A 26503-nucleotide genomic window follows, 5' to 3' on the forward strand; every position below is an offset into this window, starting at 1 on the left:
TCTCAAAAAACAATGATGTCTCAGAACTCAATCTTTCAACTGAGGAATAAATTCAGGGACGTAGTGGTGCCAGGGCGGGGCAAGGGCACCGCCACGGTAATTTTTTTTTAACCCCTGGGACCGCCCTGCTTCTTTATTTTTGTAACAACTGTTTTTTTTCCTTTAAAAGTCTTCCTTAAAATATATGTAGGCCTATATCGAAAATATATTAACTGATATAATAAAATACATCTACTCTGTTATGAATCTAAGAGGCCAGTAAAGCAACCCTTATTTAGGCGAAAGAATCAATCAGCTGGCTGCATTGTGTCGGCAATGGAAGTTAGACGGACGCCGCCAGCATTTTCGCTCTCAACAATGGATTTTAGTTGCGATAAGACCGTGAAGCATAAAAAAGGGAGAATTTGTAGCTGACTCTCACTTGCGTCTGTTCTTTTGTTTCTAGCATTTGCATTGCGAGTTTCGAGATGATTAAAATGTCTTTTCGTTCGCGCTCTGAATTTTCTATTCGAAATGAAAATAAGGTGTGAGAACAAGGTTACAAATTATTTCCAAAAAGTACAAGAAACAGAAAATAAAAGTGTGAGTGAAAATGGTAGTGATTCTGCAGTACTGGCTGCACATAGTGTTAATCCTTCGCCGAGTGTATCACACGTAACACCAGCAACAACAACCTCAGAAACGGCAACAACAACAGCGACATTCCAACATGAAGCCAATACAGGTAATGTTTCGTGTTCTGATTTTCCCTCTATATGGTCTGAGCAACAGTGGTTGGAGCGTAAGCAAAAACATACGTGATTGATAGCAAGAAATGGGTTTAGGGTGTGATGATGGTTGCTCCGTGGGTTATTTAAGGCCTGATAAAAGTCGGGGATCATCATTAAGTAAGGAATGGGTAAAGTGTCAAGTTTCATTTCATGGCACAAATAAAGAACAACAATTGAAGTCTTTAAGAACAAAAATTTCGGCCCACCAGTTATCTGTAGCACATCAGAAGGTAACACAAACTCTGGCTGTATCTAAAAAAAAAAATAATCATAATTGAAAATGCTACTTTAAAACAAGAGAAGCATTTGATTGATGCGACACTAAAAAAATTCAATACTTCATACTATTTAGCTAAGAAGGATAGACCATTCAGTTATCATAAGGATCTAAACAATTTGCAAAGAAGAAACTGTCTTGATTTGGGGTTAGCTCTTCATTCTCGTTATATTAATACCGAAATAATTAAACACATATCATCGATCCCCGGCCGGTTCAAATCCGGGAACTTTTCTAACGTTGGAAGCGGCCCTGGCGCCCACCCAGCGTCGAATGACATGGGTACAGTGCAACACCAATATCTTTGCCGTTGCACAGATACCAATTTTCGATTCTTCTCCCTCTCTTAGCATCACGTGTTCTACCCTGCTCGCCAACCTTCGTCATTGTTCCCATATTGTCATTCCATTCCTGGACACACTCGCGCAAACATAATTGAAAACAATTGAATAGCACTCCAGCTCGCGGTTCACACCGTTCGGCAGAGACGGTAATGTGGCAATATAGCATGGCATAGCAGTTGTTTCTTTTATGCAGTGCCAAATGTAAATATGAAGCACTATTTCTGTTACGGAAGGAGAAAGGCAAAATGACGGTGAGTTTTGTTGGATTGTAAACACCATATTTTTATTTTAAGTATTTGACTGGTTTGACATTGTGTGCGTGTATTGCGTGTATGTAAGTGAAAGTGCATGTGTTTGGTTAGTGAACGTTAAATTCCATAATGCCTTCAGTACTGTTGTTCATATTTCATCACTTTAGAATTGCTCAAAAGAAAGAAATTATATGGATGCATGAGCATTTCAACCCTCGTCTCCGGCACCAGCACGTGTTCTCGTAGGAATTGTATGATGGAAGCTGTTATTTTTGCTGCTTAATGCGATGCATGTTGGTTTTTGTTTGTTTGTGTGTGTGTGTGTGTTAAAATTGGCACGTTTTGATGGGTGACAAGTTCATAACAAAAGAAAAAGCCGCGGGGCTTATCGTCTGGTGCCAATATAGGTACTTCATATTCTTGTTGCGGAAGCAGGCATCGTTTGTAAATGTACAGCAAAGGCAGCCGACTGTCTGCCATCACAGAGAGGCAATAATACTGCTTAAGGAGGAGTGTTTGTGGTCTAATTATCGCTGTTTAACACGTTCGCAAGTTACACTAGTAGACCTAGTGGCCCGGTACTGAATCATCATTTGGAGCTCGAACCATCATTTGGAGCTCGATCGCCTTAATGGATTTCTCTCGTAAGGCATGAGCAGTGTTGCCAACTCCTTACCCGAAAAAATCACCAAGGTTGTGGCGCTTGTTGTAGCCTTTTATGATGTACATTTTGAGGGCAGAGTTGACAACACTGTGGGTTTACTGTAGCCTTTTATGAGGGGGGTTTATTGCCCTCTGTTTACATCTGGCAACACTACCGTAGATTTTTTGACAGTGTTGTTAACCTACTGGGTTTTTTCACTGTAAATTTTTATTAAAGGACCTGAGAGGTTCATGTATTTTTTATGTCTGGCAATACTGTTGGGGGGCCTAGTGTTGGCAACACTGTGGGTTTACTGTAGCCTTTTATGAGGGGGGTCTATTGCCCTCTGTTTACATCTGGCAACTCTATTGGATGTTTTGTTTGAGGCTCGAAATTATTATTTGAGGCTTGAAATCATAATTTGAGGCTCGTTGGTGTTGCGTACCCACTCCACAAAAATTCTACTATATGATCTTTCACTGGCTAAGCTAACCTACAAATAGGAATTGGCAGCACTGACTTATAAACCCACTGGGTCCTCTTGGCATGTTTTTTTCATGATGTGTTGCTAGGCTATTGGGCATCTTGGCGTATACAATGTATATATTTTGAGGGGGGGTTATAGCTTTTTATGCTGTACGAATACTGGAAGCTTGACAGTGACAACCAACAGAGTAGGTAAACCTACATCCAGGAACTCGCAACACTAGTTTCTGACAGTGAATTTGAAATAAAATATTAAACAAAATACATGAGTAAGCACTGTGATTACAAATAGTACCAGTGTTATGCCCCCCAACTCCAACTGGACAACTGGGGAAAATAATTGTACAACAATTTGTACCTAATTGTACAACAACTTGTACCTAATTGTACAACATATACACAGACATAAAAGAGAGAGCCTTCCCGTAACTTACTTCATGTACAATTTATATGTTTTTACAACTGTGAAAAAAAAGCATATGTGTTCTGTATGCATACATTTATTCTTATTTTTCGAAGTTGAATGAAAGCACGTGTTTTTACGTTCTCGTAATACTGACCTTGCTCTACTGATTTTAAATTGCTTCCATCCGCTTTTTTTTTTCTGTGTTATTTCCGCATGCACGCAACATTCGTTTTCAATAGACAGAAGGAGTATTAGTATAGCAGGCTCCGAGTTTACAATTTATTAAATTAACAAATAATTTATGTAAGAATATACTTGTACTTACCGAACACAAAATAATAAAAGCACATGTGAATGTTTGCGTGTGTTCATGTTATATGACGACTGAGTAAAAAAATAATGTTGACTCCCTGAAAGATAAAAGTTCCCGGTTCGACATCAGATGCATGCAAATTTTATGTTTTGCTCTCCAAAATCTTGATTTTTATGTTTGTGCTATTTGTCATACAGCAGAGGAGAAGAGGGGAGAGGGCAGGGGAGGGGGTACTATTAGCGCCATCTATTAGCAAACAATAGAAATAAAAAGTAGGGGCAAACTTTTTCAACACCCAAAAATTTTAAACGTCCTCGCGTAGTAATACGATCTAGCTGAAGATGTTTGAAAGAGTACTCTTAGTCGAGAAAGCTAATTGCTAGGGCCCATATATTGCTAAAATGTTCCTTGATTTGCATATTTCTCATACCGCCATATGTTGTTCTAGTTGACTTCTTCCAAAAAAATGCTAATTAGCGAGAGTTAATTAAGCGAGGCAAGTAAAAGAAGCAAAATAGAACAGCATATGTGCCGGCGTGAGAATATGTAAAAATTCGATTCAGAGGTGGATCGAATTAAAATTGGGGGATATTTTGCATTTTTTCCCTATAATGTACAAAACATTTACCGTACATAATCTTTTCCATTTACAACAGTATAAAATAAGAGGAATGTGTGACAATATCCATATTAATTAGGAAGGTATGTCGTATGCTAGGTTAGCTAATTGTGTCTTCTACAGCTTTATTGTATAGACGGTGTTAAAGGCGGAGCTACTGCGGAGCATGCGCACTCGTCTGGCCCCCCCCTCGAACATCCGGTTACGCTTACAATATTATGGATGTTAATATGAAAGGGCAAAGTGGAGATTCTTTTACAAGGAAATAGGGTGTCAGCTGCGTAGCATATGGTTGTACAGTTCGATTGGGAACAAATTTATTGAATCAAGTATCACTTCGTAGGTTTCCGAAGGACGTAGACAGACGAAACCTGTTGATACAAGCAAAACGAGAAAGGATTGGTACCCGGGAAAGAATATTTGCGATTTGCATTTTGTTACAAGCATGTTGATCGTTTATCTGCGTATTGTGTTGTGGTGAAAAGCACGCCTTTTAGTGAGGCTTCAAACCGAAGCGACACAGGCCCATTTAGTCTATAAATAAGCATTTACCACTCATGGTAAATCAAGTCTTAGGCGGCACAATACATGCCATTGGGAATCTGAGCGACACGTGCAGCTTGTCGTGCTTCGATTACACACCGAAGCGACAAGCAACAGCCCTTTTACTCTAAATGAAACAATTCATCTTGCATACGAGTACAACAGAGCGAGGCGACACGATGTATTGTACTGAGAAAACAACAGTCCAGTCCAAGCGACACGTGCATTTTCTCGTGGTGAATTGGTTCGAAAGGAAGCTTTCAGACTGCAGCGATACGTCTCTTTTGGAAACCAACATTAAAAAATAAACAACACCTTCCGAACGACAAATTGCAGGTGTCGCTTGTTGCTCGGACTAGACTGTTTTATCAATACCTTGCATTGTGTTGCCCCGGCCTGTTATTTGTGCAAGCGTGACTGATGAATTGTTTGCTTTAGATCGAATGCTTCTGTGCGAAATTCTGATATCACTTGTCGCTTCAGTCTGAAAACTCCCTTGTTGCTTGAAGTAAATTCGTGCGGGTGAAAGTGGCATGCCATATCATAGATTTTTCCTAAATCCCTTATGCAGAAAGGAGACGTTGAAAGCATATATATTTACTAGCATTTGTTATGTGTCATTACAGCTGCAGATTTGTTGGCAAAGATTCACTTAAGCATACTTTATATCATATAATAGTATCATTAGTTTTATAGAATTATCTTTCCCTCACTTTTCTATTTATAAAATAATTTAATATACTGTATAAACGTTCGTCGTACATGATATACTTGTATGTACGTAGTGTGCTATAGAACTGGCGGCCACAAAGATAAGTTATATTTTAATAATCTGTTCTGCAGTTGATCATTCGATGGATTCTAGACGTCCACTTCTTCATAGTAGAACTTTAACAAATGCCTTTCTTGATTATCGTCGCACAATTGATTAAAACAAGCGCTCATTTCTTACTTCGTATGCCGGTGAATTTGCACTGGCAACAATAGGGATTGACCTAAACCGGAAGTTACGGGAGGACCGGGTAAGACCTCACCAATGTTTATGTTTACATTTTTAACACGGTCTATAGAGGGAAGATGGAAAAAGAGAGCTCTACGGAAACTGACGCTCTTAACAATATTGTACGCCCGTGAAAATTATATATATAAATAAGATTTAAGCGTATTATCTGCTTTCATGTCAGATTTTCCCAACCTGTGAGCTGTAGTGTTTAGGTGATAAGCGACCTGCTCAAATATGATACTGTTGACAATATTGTACGCCTGTGAAAATTACATATAAATAAGACTTAAGCGTATTATCTGCTTTCATGTCAGATTTTGCCAACCTGTGAGCTGTAGTGTTTAGGTGATAAGCGACCTGCTCAAATATGATACTGTTGACAATATTGTACGCCTGTGAAAATTACATATAAATAAGACTTAAGCGTATTATCTGCTTTCATGTCAGATTTTACCAACCTGTAAGCTGTAGTGTTTAGGTGATAAGCGACCTGCTCAAATATGATACTGTTGACAATATTGTACGTCCGTGAAAATTATATATATAAATAAGATTTAAGCGTATTATTTGCTTTCATGTCAGATTTTGCCAACCTGTGAGCTGTAGTGTTTAGGTGATAAGCGATCTGCTCAAATATGATACTGTTGATAAATATTGTACGCCTGTGAAAATTATATATAAATAAGGCATAAGCGTATTATCTGCTTTCATGTCAGATTTTCCCAACCTGTGAGCTGTAGTGTTTAGGTGACAAGCGACCTGCTCAAATATGATTCTGTTGATAATATTGTATGCCCGTGAAAATTACATATAAATAAGACTTAAGCGTATTATCTGCTTTCATGTCAGATTTTATCAACCTGTAAGCTGTAGTGTTTAGGTGACAAGCGACCTGCTCAAATATGATACTGTTGACAATATTGTACGTCCGTGAAAATTATATATAAATAAGGTAAGCGTATTATCTGCTTTCATGTCAGATTTTCCCAACCTGTGAGCTGTAGTGTTTAGGTGACAAACGACCTGCTCAAATATGATACCCCACCGTTCGGTAGGGACGCTAATGTGGCAATATAGCACGGCGTAGTGCTTGCTTCTTTTATGCAGTGCATGTTCATTGGCTAGCTAGTAACTAGTGTTGCCAACTGTAATAATGAAGCACTATTTCTGTTATGGAAGGGGAAAAGGCAGGTAAAGTGGCGGTGAGTTTTGTTGGATTGGAAGCACCATATTTTTATTTTATACTAAGTATTTGACCGGTTTGATGTTGTGTGCGTGTATTGTGTGTGTGTATGTAAAAGTGTGTGTTTGCTAATGAATGTTAAATTCCATAATGCCTCCAGTTCTGTCGAAGTTGAAATCAAAAATCTTGCATAGCCAAGCTCGGGAAATTCTAAGCAACGTGCACGAGTTCATGAAGGAGGAAGCCAGTCATGGTGTTAGCATCCCAATAAAGCATTTTGGCAAGAGAGCAGCGAACAGCAGCAACAAATTGTTCATATTTCATAATTTTGGAATTATTCAAAATAAATAAATTATGTAGCTCCAACATCATTTCAACTCTGGCTCCGGCACGTGTTCTTGTAGAAATTGCATAGAGGAGGCTGTTATTTTTGCTGCTTAATGCGATACATATTGTTTTCTGTGTTAAAATTGCCATGCTTTGATGGGTGATAAGCCTATTGAAAACTGTGATCGAGCGAGATATTCTTTTGCGCTGAATAGTATTGAAATAACATAAGAAGTCTCATTATTTATTTTATATTTTGATGTTTTAGTTAGGAATATATTGATTTTCAATTTTCCGTTGCTGCGTAATGACCGGGGGGGGGGGGGGGTCGAAATAGAGCGGCATCTGCCGCCACCTCCCAGGGAGGCAAAATGACTGCTTCAGGAGGAGTGTTATGGTGCAATTGTAGCGGTTTAACACGTTGGCATGTTATTATCTGCCGTTGCAGTTCCATACCAGTGTATACGGGTTTTGGAAGTGAAAAGTTAAAACGCCACCAGTGCATTAATGCAATGAAAAATAATATATATATTTTTTTATTTTGTTTGAAATTACTCAAATAAGGAATTGTATGAAGAAGTCTTCTTTGCAGTATTTTTGGTAATTTTACTTATGTGTTAGTTCATATTTTGCGAATTTTTAGTCCATATGTATGTAGCTACATACAAAGTCACTTGTTAGTACATATTAATCCTAGTCCCGGTATAATGCATGACGTTTAAAACTCAATGTTAGATAGACCTGAATTCTCTAATTTTATTGTTGTATGTAACAGCTGTGCATCGGCGCACTGCATCGATTTTTCTATCTGCTCTATTAGCAACACTGCTTTTTTAGTTGTTTCGCGCATCGCATGGCAGAATTATCTGCGCTGGACTCTACCCAGTGCGGCGACCTGTTCACCCAGCGATGTGTCTCTGCTCACGAACCTTTCGAAAGCTGCATGTTCCAATTTTTTGTCTGTTTTGTGACGTGCGTCCAGATCCGTCTGCGTGGTGTTGTAAGCGATGTCGTGATCTTTGCATGCCGCGTCCAACGGATTCACACCCTTGTCTCCTCTCTCCAATTTTTTCTCGAGTTTGGTACCCGGTCCGCAGTACTGGTAGCCAGGTAAATGCATCTCAAAAAGTAACTTGTTACCTTTTGACAACAGGCACCTGTACGTGTTCTCGAAAAGTTTGGAGCAATCCAAATACCAGTAACTGATGAAACTGTACGATGGTCTGGACATTGCAACGTTTGCCTCGGAAATAAAACCACTCGACGATTGTCGTGAAAATTTAGTCGTTGTGTTCGACGACGCCATCTTGGAAAATCAAAATGAAATTCGCAACTTTTTCACGCAAGGTCGTCACAAAAAAAATGGATTGCTTCTACCTAGCTCAAACATTTTCCAAAATTCCAAAACAGTTAGTACGCGACAACGCTAATTTCATATGTTTGTTTCGTCAAGATTATACCAACCTCAAGCACGCGTACGATGACTACGTAGGCGGAGACATGAACTACAATTAATTTTCGGAACGTTGCTGCTCTACTTGCTGGAACGGTGACGATTTCGGATTCGCGACGATCGACATGACGAGGAAACCCAACGACGGAAAATACAGAAACAAAATCAACGACTTTCTAAACGTTGTAACGTTGTGAGAAACGACGTTTATTTATATACGTATATAAATAAACGTCGTTTCTCACAACGTTACAACGTTTAGAAAGTCGTTGATTTTGTTTCTGTATTTTCCGTCGTTGGATTTCCTCGTCATGTCGATCGTCGCGAATCCGAAATCGTCACCGTTCCAGCAAGTAGAGCAGCAACGTTCCGAAAATTAATTGTAGTTCATGTCTCCGCCTACGTAGTCATCGTACGCGTGCTTGAGGTTGGTATAATCTTGACGAAACAAACATATGAAATTAGCGTTGTCGCGTACTAACTGTTTTGGAATTTTGGAAAATGTTTGAGCTAGGTAGAAGCAATCCATTTTTTTTGTGACGACCTTGCGTGAAAAAGTTGCGAATTTCATTTTGATTTTCCAAGATGGCGTCGTCGAACACAACGACTAAATTTTCACGACAATCGTCGAGTGGTTTTATTTCCGAGGCAAACGTTGCAATGTCCAGACCATCGTACAGTTTCATCAGTTACTGGTATTTGGATTGCTCCAAACTTTTCGAGAACACGTACAGGTGCCTGTTGTCAAAAGGTAACAAGTTACTTTTTGAGATGCATTTACCTGGCTACCAGTACTGCGGACCGGGTACCAAACTCGAGAAAAAATTGGAGAGAGGAGACAAGGGTGTGAATCCGTTGGACGCGGCATGCAAAGATCACGACATCGCTTACAACACCACGCAGACGGATCTGGACGCACGTCACAAAACAGACAAAAAATTGGAACATGCAGCTTTCGAAAGGTTCGTGAGCAGAGACACATCGCTGGGTGAACAGGTCGCCGCACTGGGTAGAGTCCAGCGCAGATAATTCTGCCATGCGATGCGCGAAACAACTAAAAAAGCAGTGTTGCTAATAGAGCAGATAGAAAAATCGATGCAGTGCGCCGATGCACAGCTGTTACATACAACAATAAAATTAGAGAATTCAGGTCTATCTAACATTGAGTTTTAAACGTCATGCATTATACCGGGACTAGGATTAATATGTACTAACAAGTGACTTTGTATGTAGCTACATACATATGGACTAAAAATTCGCAAAATATGAACTAACACATAAGTAAAATTACCAAAAATACTGCAAAGAAGACTTCTTCATACAATTCCTTATTTGAGTAATTTCAAACAAAATAAAAAAATATATATATTATTTTTCATTGCATTAATGCACTGGTGGCGTTTTAACTTTTCACTTCCAAAACCCGTATACACTGGTATGGAACTGCAACGGCAGATAATAACATGCCAACGTGTTAAACCGCTACAATTGCACCATAACACTCCTCCTGAAGCAGTCATTTTGCCTCCCTGGGAGGTGGCGGCAGATGCCGCTCTATTTCGACCCCCCCCCCCCGGTCATTACGCAGCAACGGAAAATTGAAAATCAATATATTCCTAACTAAAACATCAAAATATAAAATAAATAATGAGACTTCTTATGTTATTTCAATACTATTCAGCGCAAAAGAATATCTCGCTCGATCACAGTTTTCAATAGGCTTATCACCCATCAAAGCATGGCAATTTTAACACAGAAAACAATATGTATCGCATTAAGCAGCAAAAATAACAGCCTCCTCTATGCAATTTCTACAAGAACACGTGCCGGAGCCAGAGTTGAAATGATGTTGGAGCTACATAATTTATTTATTTTGAATAATTCCAAAATTATGAAATATGAACAATTTGTTGCTGCTGTTCGCTGCTCTCTTGCCAAAATGCTTTATTGGGATGCTAACACCATGACTGGCTTCCTCCTTCATGAACTCGTGCACGTTGCTTAGAATTTCCCGAGCTTGGCTATGCAAGATTTTTGATTTCAACTTCGACAGAACTGGAGGCATTATGGAATTTAACATTCATTAGCAAACACACACTTTTACATACACACACACAATACACGCACACAACATCAAACCGGTCAAATACTTAGTATAAAATAAAAATATGGTGCTTCCAATCCAACAAAACTCACCGCCACTTTACCTGCCTTTTCCCCTTCCATAACAGAAATAGTGCTTCATTATTACAGTTGGCAACACTAGTTACTAGCTAGCCAATGAACATGCACTGCATAAAAGAAGCAAGCACTACGCCGTGCTATATTGCCACATTAGCGTCCCTACCGAACGGTGGGGTATCATATTTGAGCAGGTCGTTTGTCACCTAAACACTACAGCTCACAGGTTGGGAAAATCTGACATGAAAGCAGATAATACGCTTATACCTTATTTATATATAATTTTCACGGACGTACAATATTGTCAACAGTATCATATTTGAGCAGGTCGCTTGTCACCTAAACACTACAGCTTACAGGTTGATAAAATCTGACATGAAAGCAGATAATACGCTTAAGTCTTATTTATATGTAATTTTCACGGGCATACAATATTATCAACAGAATCATATTTGAGCAGGTCGCTTGTCACCTAAACACTACAGCTCACAGGTTGGGAAAATCTGACATGAAAGCAGATAATACGCTTATGCCTTATTTATATATAATTTTCACAGGCGTACAATATTTATCAACAGTATCATATTTGAGCAGATCGCTTATCACCTAAACACTACAGCTCACAGGTTGGCAAAATCTGACATGAAAGCAAATAATACGCTTAAATCTTATTTATATATATAATTTTCACGGACGTACAATATTGTCAACAGTATCATATTTGAGCAGGTCGCTTATCACCTAAACACTACAGCTTACAGGTTGGTAAAATCTGACATGAAAGCAGATAATACGCTTAAGTCTTATTTATATGTAATTTTCACAGGCGTACAATATTGTCAACAGTATCATATTTGAGCAGGTCGCTTATCACCTAAACACTACAGCTCACAGGTTGGGAAAATCTGACATGAAAGCAGATAATACGCTTAAGTCTTATTTATATGTAATTTTCACAGGCGTACAATATTGTCAACAGTATCATATTTGAGCAGGTCGCTTATCACCTAAACACTACAGCTCACAGGTTGGGAAAATCTGACATGAAAGCAGATAATACGCTTAAATCTTATTTATATATATAATTTTCACGGGCGTACAATATTGTTAAGAGCGTCAGTTTCCGTAGAGCTCTCTTTTTCCATCTTCCCTCTATAGACCGTGTTAAAAATGTAAACATAAACATTGGTGAGGTCTTACCCGGTCCTCCCGTAACTTCCGGTTTAGGTCAATCCCTATTGTTGCCAGTGCAAATTCACCGGCATACGAAGTAAGAAATGAGCGCTTGTTTTAATCAATTGTGCGACGATAATCAAGAAAGGCATTTGTTAAAGTTCTACTATGAAGAAGTGGACGTCTAGAATCCATCGAATGATCAACTGCAGAACAGATTATTAAAATATAACTTATCTTTGTGGCCGCCAGTTCTATAGCACACTACGTACATACAAGTATATCATGTACGACGAACGTTTATACAGTATATTAAATTATTTTATAAATAGAAAAGTGAGGGAAAGATAATTCTATAAAACTAATGATACTATTATATGATATAAAGTATGCTTAAGTGAATCTTTGCCAACAAATCTGCAGCTGTAATGACACATAACAAATGCTAGTAAATATATATGCTTTCAACGTCTCCTTTCTGCATAAGGGATTTAGGAAAAATCTATGATATGGCATGCCACTTTCACCCGCACGAATTTACTTCAAGCAACAAGGGAGTTTTCAGACTGAAGCGACAAGTGATATCAGAATTTCGCACAGAAGCATTCGATCTAAAGCAAACAATTCATCAGTCACGCTTGCACAAATAACAGGCCGGGGCAACACAATGCAAGGTATTGATAAAACAGTCTAGTCCGAGCAACAAGCGACACCTGCAATTTGTCGTTCGGAAGGTGTTGTTTATTTTTTAATGTTGGTTTCCAAAAGAGACGTATCGCTGCAGTCTGAAAGCTTCCTTTCGAACCAATTCACCACGAGAAAATGCACGTGTCGCTTGGACTGGACTGTTGTTTTCTCAGTACAATACATCGTGTCGCCTCGCTCTGTTGTACTCGTATGCAAGATGAATTGTTTCATTTAGAGTAAAAGGGCTGTTGCTTGTCGCTTCGGTGTGTAATCGAAGCACGACAAGCTGCACGTGTCGCTCAGATTCCCAATGGCATGTATTGTGCCGCCTAAGACTTGATTTACCATGAGTGGTAAATGCTTATTTATAGACTAAATGGGCCTGTGTCGCTTCGGTTTGAAGCCTCACTAAAAGGCGTGCTTTTCACCACAACACAATACGCAGATAAACGATCAACATGCTTGTAACAAAATGCAAATCGCAAATATTCTTTCCCGGGTACCAATCCTTTCTCGTTTTGCTTGTATCAACAGGTTTCGTCTGTCTACGTCCTTCGGAAACCTACGAAGTGATACTTGATTCAATAAATTTGTTCCCAATCAAACTGTACAACCATATGCTACGCAGCTGACACCCTATTTCCTTGTAAAAGAATCTCCACTTTGCCCTTTCATATTAACATCCATAATATTGTAAGCGTAACCGGATGTTCGAGGGGGGGGCCAGACGAGTGCGCATGCTCCGCAGTAGCTCCGCCTTTAACACCGTCTATACAATAAAGCTGTAGAAGACACAATTAGCTAACCTAGCATACAACATACTTTCCTAATTAATATAGATATTGTCACACATTCCTCTTATTTTATACTGTTGTAAATGGAAAAGATTATGTACGGTAAATGTTTTGTACATTATAGGGAAAAAATGCAAAATATCCCCCAATTTTAATTCGATCCACCTCTGAATCGAATTTTTACATATTCTCACGCCGGCACATATGCTGTTCTATTTTGCTTCTTTTACTTGCCTCGCTTAATTAACTCTCGCTAATTAGCATTTTTTTGGAAGAAGTCAACTAGAACAACATATGGCGGTATGAGAAATATGCAAATCAAGGAACATTTTAGCAATATATGGGCCCTAGCAATTAGCTTTCTCGACTAAGAGTACTCTTTCAAACATCTTCAGCTAGATCGTATTACTACGCGAGGACGTTTAAAATTTTTGGGTGTTGAAAAAGTTTGCCCCTACTTTTTATTTCTATTGTTTGCTAATAGATGGCGCTAATAGTACCCCCTCCCCTGCCCTCTCCCCTCTTCTCCTCTGCTGTATGACAAATAGCACAAACATAAAAATCAAGATTTTGGAGAGCAAAACATAAAATTTGCATGCATCTGATGTCGAACCGGGAACTTTTATCTTTCAGGGAGTCAACATTATTTTTTTACTCAGTCGTCATATAACATGAACACACGCAAACATTCACATGTGCTTTTATTATTTTGTGTTCGGTAAGTACAAGTATATTCTTACATAAATTATTTGTTAATTTAATAAATTGTAAACTCGGAGCCTGCTATACTAATACTCCTTCTGTCTATTGAAAACGAATGTTGCGTGCATGCGGAAATAACACAGAAAAAAAAAAGCGGATGGAAGCAATTTAAAATCAGTAGAGCAAGGTCAGTATTACGAGAACGTAAAAACACGTGCTTTCATTCAACTTCGAAAAATAAGAATAAATGTATGCATACAGAACACATATGCTTTTTTTTTCACAGTTGTAAAAACATATAAATTGTACATGAAGTAAGTTACGGGAAGGCTCTCTCTTTTATGTCTGTGTATATGTTGTACAATTAGGTACAAGTTGTTGTACAATTAGGTACAAATTGTTGTACAATTATTTTCCCCAGTTGTCCAGTTGGAGTTGGGGGGCATAACACTGGTACTATTTGTAATCACAGTGCTTACTCATGTATTTTGTTTAATATTTTATTTCAAATTCACTGTCAGAAACTAGTGTTGCGAGTTCCTGGATGTAGGTTTACCTACTCTGTTGGTTGTCACTGTCAAGCTTCCAGTATTCGTACAGCATAAAAAGCTATAACCCCCCCTCAAAATATATACATTGTATACGCCAAGATGCCCAATAGCCTAGCAACACATCATGAAAAAAACATGCCAAGAGGACCCAGTGGGTTTATAAGTCAGTGCTGCCAATTCCTATTTGTAGGTTAGCTTAGCCAGTGAAAGATCATATAGTAGAATTTTTGTGGAGTGGGTACGCAACACCGACGAGCCTCAAATTATGATTTCAAGCCTCAAATAATAATTTCGAGCCTCAAACAAAACATCCAATAGAGTTGCCAGATGTAAACAGAGGGCAATAGACCCCCCTCATAAAAGGCTACAGTAAACCCACAGTGTTGCCAACACTAGGCCCCCCAACAGTATTGCCAGACATAAAAAATACATGAACCTCTCAGGTCCTTTAATAAAAATTTACAGTGAAAAAACCCAGTAGGTTAACAACACTGTCAAAAAATCTACGGTAGTGTTGCCAGATGTAAACAGAGGGCAATAAACCCCCCTCATAAAAGGCTACAGTAAACCCACAGTGTTGTCAACTCTGCCCTCAAAATGTACATCATAAAAGGCTACAACAAGCGCCACAACCTTGGTGATTTTTTCGGGTAAGGAGTTGGCAACACTGCTCATGCCTTACGAGAGAAATCCATTAAGGCGATCGAGCTCCAAATGATGGTTCGAGCTCCAAATGATGATTCAGTACCGGGCCACTAGGTCTACTTACACTGTTCTACAAATTTTCACTTTTTTCTGTTACAGAAAGGAAATTTCTTACTGAAATTGACCTCCTGAACACGAATACGAATTTCATTTTCTAAGATTGGCTCTTAATTTGAGTTACGGCATAATTCATGTTACCCCTAAGCAATGCGTTGGCTCTTATTTTCAAGATAGCATAATTCATGTTACATAACACTTAATCTTAATCAATGTGGGCATAACTTAATAAATATATTAAGAGCGCCCGCAAAAGGGGGCCAGGGGGGCACTTGGTATGAATTAATACAATTCAAATTTTGAAATTAAAGCGTGAAAACATAGATGAGAGATTCCGTGAAAGACAGATGCAAATTAACTTAATGCTGGTGATGCTTTGATAATTCTCTTAACTGGGGGAAAGCATAACTCTGTTTCCTCCACTTTAAACACTTCCGTAATCAGCATCCTCATATTAATAAAGATTGGGTACTCTCATTTCTGTAACAAAACGTGTGTAGAACAGTGTTATTAGTTCTCAAACCAGTGGTACTGTCAGTTCTGTATCACGTGTCGTTGCAGTTCCAGTACCAATGTGGACGGGCTCATCGAGAATGAACAGTTAAAATGCCACCAGGTTCATTAATGCAATGGAAAAATAATAAATTGTTTAATTTTATTTGAAATCACTATGAAGAAGTCTTCTTTACATCATTTTGGGTAATTTTACACAAGCATTAGTCCACATGTAGCGGTTTTATTCCATATGTATGTACATATAAAGCCACTTGTTAGAACATATAAATCCCAGCCCTGGTTATAATGCTTGGCGTTTAAAACTCAACGTTAGATAGAGCTGAGTTCTCTAATTTCCTTGTTCTACTAACAGCTGTGCCTCGGTGCACTATAGCGATTTTTCTATCGAGCAGATTAGAAACACTGGTTCTCCCGTTCTACTGCGCCGATCGCGGCAGAAATATCTGGGTTTGACTATACCTGGGAGAAACCCTGGGGGGGGGGGTAAAGGCGGTCAGGGGCGTGATGCTGATCACATCACCCCCACTCACGACCGGATCAAAAAAGTGTGGGGCGTTACCCCCACACCCCTATACGCCTTCATGGCGTGGTGCTAAGCACAGGGGAGCACTTTACCTTTTTTTCTTAACATCTGAAATGAAGAGGTTAACATTGAAGTTAAGCTTCGAAGACAATAAATTTTCTCTCCTATTAGACGAATCAACAACCCTCGGCAGGGAATCAGTTTTAATCCTGTACATCTTGGTCTAAAATATTTTGACATATTGCATATATTCAATATATCGGGTAAATTTTCGAACACAAAAGTGTACACAAATTTTCTGTTACAGTTTCTGAAAAGTGCACTGAAAGCGATTTTTTTTTACAATAACATGTTTATTAAATAAGAAAATATGATGTTTACATATAAAGCTTTAAATATATTGTTCTTTTTTTCGCTGCTACAATTATTACTTTAACCTTTGATTTATCCTCTATTTCGTAGTTTTTTAATTATTAATATGCAAGTTGCATATCAAAATGTTGTTGTATTTCTATAAACCAAATTGAAATTCCGCATTTGCTGCATTATGGGAGAAATTGGAAGGTTACGATAATATTTATTCAATTTATGAAATACTGTGCAGTGAATATGTCTCGAAATAGGCGCGTTAGTGACACGAAGATGTCTATTATGAGAAAACACCTAAGGGAAGGGACTGCCCTGGTACTATTTATTTTACCACTACACCGCTACTAATGCTTTTACTTATTTTCTGTTGTCATAAAAGAGCGTTTAATTTCTATCTTTCGACATAGAAGCCTATCAAAATTGTGATTCATATGAATTAGGAAAGTTTATGTGAATTTTTACAGTATTCAAGCAGCATATTCCATATCAACAATTCATAAGCAGTTTCTACACATGAGAAAAGTTGTATTGTGCTTATAAATATACAGAGCATTCCCTGACATTCGCTACGAGACTCGGCGGCAAGCGGTCCGGCGTCAGTGCTCGTCTTTCCCGGTGAACGGGGCCGTGACAGTCGCACGCTACAGTCTGTTTTTTTCGGCCTCCCTGCCTTCGCTCTCTTTCCCTTTCTGTTGACGTTGCAGACTGTCGCCAGTATGATCCTCCCTCGGAAGTTGTGTTGTGTCGTGTCGTGTCCGCGTGCTGAAGATTGTGGCTTAATATGGCACCACAAAAGTTTACATTAGAACAAAGGATTTATCTTGTCGAGTGTTACTTCGGAAAGAGGAATTGTGGAGAAGTGCAACGACGTTTTGCAACGAAATTTCCTGGTGTTCCCGTTCCACATAGGTCCACTATATTAAACCTCGTAAAAAAGTTTAGAGTAACAGGGTCAGTTCTGAATAAAAGTGGAATGAAAAACCCACGTGTACTTAGTGAGGAAAAACTCGATGAGATAGGACAAAGGTTAGAACAGTCTCCTTGGAAATCTATCCGCCGCCTCTCACAAGAAACGGGTGTTTCAGAAACCACAGCATTTACAGCCGCTAAAATTCTTAAATCTAAAAATAATAAAAATAAAAAAATCTGAAAAATAAAGTATACAAAGACAATCCGCACACCATCCGTGAGTTAAAAGAGAGTATTTATTGTACGAGCAATCGGGAGAATTACAGTAGACGAACTTGCACGTGTAAATGCCAATTTCCTTCGGAGATGCCAAGAATGTGTTGCAGCAGAGGGATATCATTTTCAACACCTTGTGTAGTCAAGGTTAGTACACAATATGAAAAGTGTAATTTTAATAGCAGACTCTACCGACTGTCGCGGACTCCGTTCACCGGGAAATACAAACGCTGATCCCGGGCCGCTTGCCGCCGAATCTCGTAGCGAATGTCGGAGAATGCTCTGTACTAAGCTGTTTTGTTAATATAATACTACTAGTTTCTGCCGTTGAGGTCCAAAGATACACAGAACAAACATTTCGTACAGTAATATTCCAAGGGATTCGTCTCCTTTGTGATCAGCGAATTCGTGATTGCAAGCGTAAAGATGCTAGCAATATAAATAATAATATTCAACAACACAGCGCTACAGCCCTCGAAGGGTCTTGGCCTATCTCTCGACTGCCAGTCTCCCTCCCACAATACTACCTAGAGGTGTGGAGGAGCTCTTGAACCGGTAATGGGGTGACGTGGGGTCAGCACGTTGAACTCTCAACCGTTATAGGAGACTTCAGAGACCGGGTTACGCTACTCACTCGTAGCTCCCCAATTACCTCACCATGGTAAGTTGCCGCCGGTCCTATACACAGGCGAAGAAGCCGGAGACTGAACCCAGGCGGACTCGAACCCATGCCGTCCCCCAGTCGGAGTCCAAAGCACATCGCCTTAGACAGAACGGCCACGGAGGAGGACCACCTAGCAATATAAAACATGCAAAAATGCGTATAGTTTATATTTCAATGCGGAGTTCACTAGCATACGCAGGATATTTTCGGAAGGGCTGGAATTGTAAAGATGTAACTCTAGGAGGCAGGATACAACAGTAAAATATTTCATTTTAAAAGTTGTTCCAAGACAAGAATGGTTGGTTTTCTGGTGTCATTTTAAGAGGACTTCGCATTGATCACTTTATTTTTCTTGAATTTTCTCAAAATTTCGGAGCCAGCCCCCTTGACGAAGTGGTTAGCACATCGCGCTACGACGCCAGGGCTCCAGGGTCCCTGGGCATGGTTGTTTGTGAGTGTCCATTCATCAATTTCATCATATCATGACTCATCTCCATCTTCGCAATTAGCCAAAAGTGGCAGAAAAGCGAAGTAAAATAAATTACATCAATTAACCAATCAAAATTTTGGAGGGGACTATAGCCCCATCAGTTCCCCTCTGCGTACATCAGTGGCGGAATCTAAACGTTTTAGCACCTAAGATGATTTTAAAATCGAATGCAGATTCGAAATGCCTTCTGTAAATAAGACTTGGTCACCTTCCATTATGTTCGTAAACATGTGTTCACAGGAAATGCGAACAGCATTGACTCCACGTATGCGACGAGGGAGAGAGAGGGACTCTCTTCGATCTCGTCTCAAAAACTCTCGAAAGGTTCGGTCTCATTTTCGTCTCAAGTTCTAAAAGTTCACAGCAACTATCTCAAAAATCGAGACGGGACTGAGATAAATAGAGATTTCTCTCATCTCCTCACCGTCTCTAATTTCAACAAACTCTCCATCGGCCAATGAGCAAAAGTTTTCCGGACACCTTTTGACAAAGTTAATAACTTTAAGTTATGGGGAGGGGGGAGGGGGTGATAATTTAATTTAGAGAAGTACTTAAGGCCAAGCTTGACCATTGGCAGACGCCAACAAAGTAGTTTTATTAGTACTTTTTGGCGGTTTGTATGATGAGTATATTCGCAAAATATTAACAAGACCATTGTGCATTAAATAAATTTTAAATAAAGCATATAAATGAACCTAGTCACTTCCCAATTGATTCTGTAATTTTTGAATAACAACTTCTTCCCCTTTAAAGCTCGACTTTTTCTTCGATAGTTTAAGCTGTATTCGACCTACAGCTTAAATTAGGATATAAATCTTTGAATCGAATTCAGGACACCTTGATTCAAAGGTAATAACAGATCAGCCATCGAAACTTTTCATTCGAATATCACACATCCATTTGGATTAACGTCTTAAAAGCAACTACTAGGGACGTTCAATATATAAGTTTCCCTGTTCTATAAAATATTGTATAAAGCAATGCCATTAAAAAGAAGCACATGGTTGACAAGCGCCATCCTTCGTCTACAAGGAACAACAATCGATTCGTTATCAGACGTGAAGGCGCATGCGCTCAAGGGCGAAAAGTAAATGCGTGTTCGGAAAACGCGGGCTCGCGTCATAAGGAGTTCAGATGCATGGATGCTAAGGGTGTTCTGCTGATGGACTTTTTGGAACGAGGAAGAACAATTAATGCTGACCGTTATTGTCAAACATTGGATAAACTGAAAAACGCAATTCGACATAAGCGACCAGGTCTCCTGTCAGCTGGTGTCATTCTTCTTGACGATAACGCTAGCCCCCACTCAGCAGTGCAAACACAACACAAAATTGAAGAATTGGGGTGGGAACGGCTGCCCCACCCTCCATACATGCCCGATTTAGCACCGAGTGATTTCCATCTTTTTCCGGTGTTAAAGTCTGAATTGCAAGGTTACCGTTTCGAAACAGATGAAGAAGTGAAGCGTAATGTGAGAATAGTGCTCAATAGCCAGAGCCCTGATTTTCTTGCAAAGGGTATGGACAAATTGGTGCAGCGGTAGGACAAATGCCTGAATCTCTATGAGGATTGTGTGGAGAAGTGAGGAAGGATCCTCCTACACATGTATCTATAGTTTTCTAATGTAAAAATAACATTTTTTACAGCATACGGAAACTTATATATTGAACGACCCACGTACTGAATATCAGCTTCCGAGCAAGTCATGCACAAGAATAAAATAAATAAAACACAACAGTTATTGTGAATTATCATTTTCAATACCTCTTCAATGCACAACTGCTTAAATGTAATAGATTAACAAACAATATTACACCAAAATAAGAACTTTTGTTTCGTATAAGCTTTAAATTATTTAATTTAGTAACACTCCAACAGTGGCGAGCGGTGACATTTTCCAATGGCAAAGCAGATCCCGAAAAATTAAGAGAACCAAGAATTCATTGTTTCTACATGGTACGTTATACTGAAACAATTAGCACTCTACCTGATACTGTTTCCTTAACGTCTCTAAGAGGAAAGATGAATGTCCTGGCGCAGTTGTTCATTTTTTCGAATTTCAGTTGGTCTGTTGTCAAACGTATTCAATGCAACAGACGATCGCGGATGATTGAAACAATTTTCAAGATTTTCACATATTGCAATATTCACAAATCCACTTTGCCACCACCTAGTTCTTTCCATAGTAAATAGTAACCAATGCCAACACTAAAGTTTTTGAAGTAAACAAATAGAAATTTACCCGCCCGAAAAACAGTAACTTTTCACCTCGCAAACCGCTTGAACAAAGTGTGATCGCGGCCAGCGAGTTTTACCAATTCTATTTGGCGGATGTGTCCATGGACATGTTAGCTGTCTTAATAGACCGAACGCTCGGAAACGTTTATCTTCACATAGAATATGTCATCCGTATGTCAGCAATCATATTTTTACGGTTATCTTTGTTTTGAAACTTTATAGTTTATTTATGAATATAAATTTTAACTTACTTGGTGGATATGCTACATCGCTGACAGTATACAGTACACTTAATCGTGCAGTTCGCAAAACTGAGGACATCAGCAGCTGAACCGATGGCACTCTCGGCTTTCTTCCATACCTCACAGGCTGGAAAACAAAATTTGCTCCAACACAAACGCCCTCCCATTGGACCCTTCAAGGTGGCCTGGGGATTTCTCGGGCTCCTGGTGGCATTGCACTCAGGCTACAGGATGGCCAGGGTGATACTACGCAGAGGTTTTGTCAACACGCCGCGAGAGGGTGTTGATGGCCCCATATCGGAAAAGGACAAACCTTGGAGGCTTGCAGGTTGATATTCTGTTGAAGCAACCCGGAAGAAATCATCAGAAACCAAACGTTAAAGAATTAATTTGTAACAATTATGCTGTGTGCCACCACTGCTGGCCTTGCTGTACCGGAGTGCACGCGCATGCATTTCAATATTTTACACGTACAGTAATCTTCAAGACCTAAGAATACATTGAAATCTAATATGTTACAAGATATACATCTTCAAAGATTTGAGTAACAGATCGGACAGGGGAAGAAATACAATATTTTGTTCTTAGTGTGCGATATTCTCAACCGACACAAAATAGGAACAGTTTTTTCAAACGATTTTGAACATCTGCCATTCTCCCTAAATCCATTTGTCAGCATGTTTATAATCCAGCAACGTTAATTCCATGCTGAATCTGTAAAAATGTATCAGGTCTGGTGAAAATGTTGCTTCTTTCTATTAACATTAAGTACGCGAAAGATTGATTGATTTGTTGTTTTAAGTCCACTTTATGGACAGTAAGGCTAATGAGGACTGGACATACAGTTTAAAGTGGGATCCGAACCACTGTGCCAAGTGCCTCCATGTACGCGAATGAACTGTTTGCTACTTGTCTGTTTCTCACAGTTGTTTCGAGTTTCTATGCTCGTTGTTCTTTATACGTGCATATTGCAACACTGTTCTTTCACATCTTGTAGGTAAGTTTACAGACATGTAGAATGCGTGCTTCAATGCAAAAGCGTGGTCCTACATTTCGTATCCGATAATTGTCTGATGTTAGAAACAAGAAAAGTGTGGATTTCTTATAAAGTAGAGTGCACGACGGATCAGGTATTGTGCATTTCTCTTCTGTCTGTGGTTGATTAATCCATACATACTGTGAAATACGAAACGTTCCACAAAATGCATCACTACAAATATTCACAATTTTCAGTATCAAATACCAAACAAATAAATCATGCGAAGGAAAATTTGTCAAATTTCAACATCGATTTCAATGTTCGTTACGAGCAATTAACACAGATGAACTTTTTCATTCATGAATCTTCGTTTAAGGAGAGCAATACACACTTCTCGTAGGTGAGATTTGAAGATTTGTTCCCACGATACGTCACGAGCAAACAATTGAAGCACTCCTTAGCTACCGACCGGGGTTGGGAAAAAGCCCATAATGAATTTCAGTAGACTTGCGAAAAATTTGAAGAGGATCGTATTTTATTAAAGTAAGTTGAATGTGACGTTTTGTCTATTTCACAGCAACATGCAGTGCAGGCAATGACACTGAGTGAATTGGCGGGAAGGGGGAGTGTACGTACAGTGGAATGCACAAATATTGCTCGGCAAATTGTCCATGACTATTTTCATTGATTTTTCTCTTGCATCGTACGTCTCTTTAAGGACTGAAATTTTACGTATCTCGTACAGAAGTTGTCAGCAGTTTGTTTGACGTTTTATTTCAATTCTTGAAGTTCTGTTGGATAAAACATAAACATGGTGATGGACAGTTTGTTTGGTAATACTTATGCATCTCACTCTACTAGCACAATCTGTTCCCTTTTGGAGGAGACCAATGAGAGAGGCAGCTGTCAACTTGCAGCAAAATGCGCAAATAGCCAAAACTTCTCCTTCAATTTGCTTCAGCCACTCTACATCTTTAATCTCAATGCGTATATTTCTTAATTTATACTGCGTGAGCACAAAAACACTCCCTGGTTTTGAAAGGGTATAACTTTAATACCAAAAGTAGTATTCTACATAAATGTTCACAGTAGTTGTAAAAACTCATAAAGTTTTTGTGGTGTTCATTGGAATTACAAATGCTCAAAGTGCGCGCCACCTGTTACGCGGGAAACATCGAGACGATAATCCAGCTCCAACCACACCTTCTCAAGCGTATCCGGTGTGATGAAGTTGACAGCTGTACTGATGCGTTCCTGAAGATGATTCAAGGTTGTGGGTAGTGGAGGTACATAGAGAGCTGGTCCTTCACGAACCCCCAAGGAGAACGTCACAAATTGGCATATCCGGTGATCGTGGGGGCCACTTGCATAGATTTTGATCATTGGGTCCAGCTCGTCCTATCCAACGGTGTGGAAGGTTGTCATTCAGAAAGCTGCGTACAGATTGATGCCAGTGTGGGGACGCTCCATCTTGTTGTAGAATGTAGTCACCTCTCTCTGCAGCAAGTTGAGGAATTAACCAGTCACGTAGCATTGTTAAGTAGCTTTCACCTGTGATTGTTGGCCCCTCAAAGAAGAACGGACCGTACACTCGACGCTCGGACACTGCACAAAAAACATTCATCTTGGGTGAGTCACGTTCCACATCAAGAGTGGGATGCGGATGCTCGCTTCCCCAGATCCTAACATTATGCCTGTTCACTTTTCCACTCAAGTGGAAGGTCGCCTCATCACTAAAAATTATCTTTGTCAGAAAGGTTTCATCGTCCTCCATTAAAGTGTGGATAGTCTCGCAAAACTCACGTCGCTTTACCTTGTCTTGTGGATATAACTTTTGAACCAATTGCAGCCGGTACGGGTGAAAACGCAAATGCTTCCGTAAAATCTTGCTTACGGTAGTTTGTGGCACCTGCAACTGCCTGCTGGCTTGACGTGTTGATTTTCTGTGACTGCGTACAAAGGCTTCTCGCACACGCTCCACAATTCCTCAGAGATGGACGGTCGGCCAGAATGTTATTTTCTTTGATCACAAATGCATCCTCTCTCAACAATTGTTTTATGCCACTGCAGAATGGATTTGTGTGTAGGTGGATCAACATTAAACTTCCGTTTAAATGCACGCTGCACTCTCACAACACTGCTTGTTTTGGCAAATTCTAACACGCACCAGCTTCTTTGCTGCGGAGTGAACGCCATTTTCGATGTTACTGCCCTCTAGCTATCGAATTCCCAACTAGCGATTCTGTAAAGAAAGATATTAAAATATTTTGAGTTAACTGAGCTTTGGATATAAATTTTATCAAAATATTCAAGTAACTATTAATTTTATGACATCTTGAAACCAGGGAGTGTTTTTGTGCTCACGCTGTATATAGACTATTCTACATTGATTTTCAATGTCGTTTTACAGAAATGTTTATGTACAACTAATTTCAATAACAAATATTTTATTTTCTCCAGTTCTATTCCATTGTACTTCAAATGGTTAAGTTACCTGTCCTGGTTCAAGTACGGGAATGAGGCTCTCATTATCAACCAGTGGTCGGACATAGACCATATTGAATGCGACAGAACCAACATGACTTGTCCAAGAAATGGACACGTCATCATGGAGACACTTAACTTTAATGAGGTAAGTTTCGTTTGCACTAAGAAGAATACACTTCAAGGAAAACTACAGAGTAAAATAAAAAGAGAAATATATATTGATGCTTGCGGAATGGGTTTGCTGTTTACAAGTTACTGAGTAGGTGAATAGTAATTTTCTTGTTGTCAGTTAGTTCGTTTGTAATGTGGTTTCAGGTTATTTATATATATATATTATATATATAATAACCCATAGCGCGACAGCCCATGAAGGGCCAGGGCTTACCTACCGACTGCTGGTCTCCCTCCCACACTGTACCTCCGTCACCTGTGGAAGCGTGAAAAATGTATACTTTTGTCTCAAGATTGCTGCGAATTTAAGGTCAATTTTTTCCCTTTTCCCACCAGTCGATGATAGGAAGAGAATTCTAGAATTGTGTTTTGCATACAGAATTTATTTTTATCTGATAACCAAACATGATTGAAATTTTACTATTTTCTTTCTAAACAGTGTTATAAATGAATTTGTAGTGTATTGTGCATTGTTTACGCAGACTATATAAACTATGTTCCGTTAAAACTCAGACAATCCTCAACCCGGCAAACTGTTGGTACTAAGCAGAGTATGACTGTTATGCCGACATCGCATGTAATAAATATTGGTCTTATTCTGGTGTATGTATAGCATTTATTAAGACAAAAAGTGAATAATTGAGAAATGGTAATAACTTTAAAAGGGCGTGCACTGAAAAGAGAAAGTGTTTAGAATATTAAACGACTGTGTTATTTCTTTCCAGAACCATTTGAACATGGACTTACTCTGCCTTGTGGCCCTTATCTTCGGATTCCGGATTGCAGCTTATTTAGCCCTGTTGTGCAGAACTCTCAGGAAAACATGAAGAATTATTATGACTGCAAAATACTTGGGGGAAGAATGAAAGAATGCAAAAACAAACTAGTCATTTTTCTGTACAAGGATCTTTGATTGAGCAGGTTGCTCGAAAATGTATCTAACAAGGCTGCCATCTATGTAAAATGAAAACAAAAATATGTAAAAAAAATACTCAATAAATAAACTATTCTTTAGTCAAACTCCATTGTATGCTTGATTATGTTGAAAGGTGCTTGCAGCAATATATAGGCTGTCATAGAGCAACATTTTCTTCCGCTCCCAGTTCAGCGGGTAAGTGCTTCTTGTAGAGCCCATATGAAGACACAAAGGGGAAATATTGTGAGAAAGTAA

At 39.2% G+C, this 26503-nt stretch overlaps 1 protein-coding gene across 1 annotated transcript in view; it reads left to right on the forward strand.

The window, feature by feature from the left end:
* LOC145986518 (protein white-like) overlaps positions 1-26319 on the forward strand; it is a 104971-nt gene extending 78652 nt beyond the window's left edge. Inside the window, exons 11-12 of the mRNA XM_083120627.1 lie at positions 25135-25306; positions 26058-26319. Of these exons, the coding sequence (XP_082976753.1) occupies positions 25135-25306; positions 26058-26159 (274 nt within the window). The 3' untranslated portion in view covers positions 26160-26319. The remainder of the gene's footprint in view (positions 1-25134; positions 25307-26057) is intronic.
* The last annotated feature ends 184 nt before the right edge of the window (positions 26320-26503 follow it).

This window comes from Lepisma saccharinum, chromosome 4, assembly GCF_977018435.1.
Source record: "Lepisma saccharinum chromosome 4, izLepSacc3.1, whole genome shotgun sequence".
NCBI classification, from domain to species: domain Eukaryota; kingdom Metazoa; phylum Arthropoda; class Insecta; order Zygentoma; family Lepismatidae; genus Lepisma; species Lepisma saccharinum.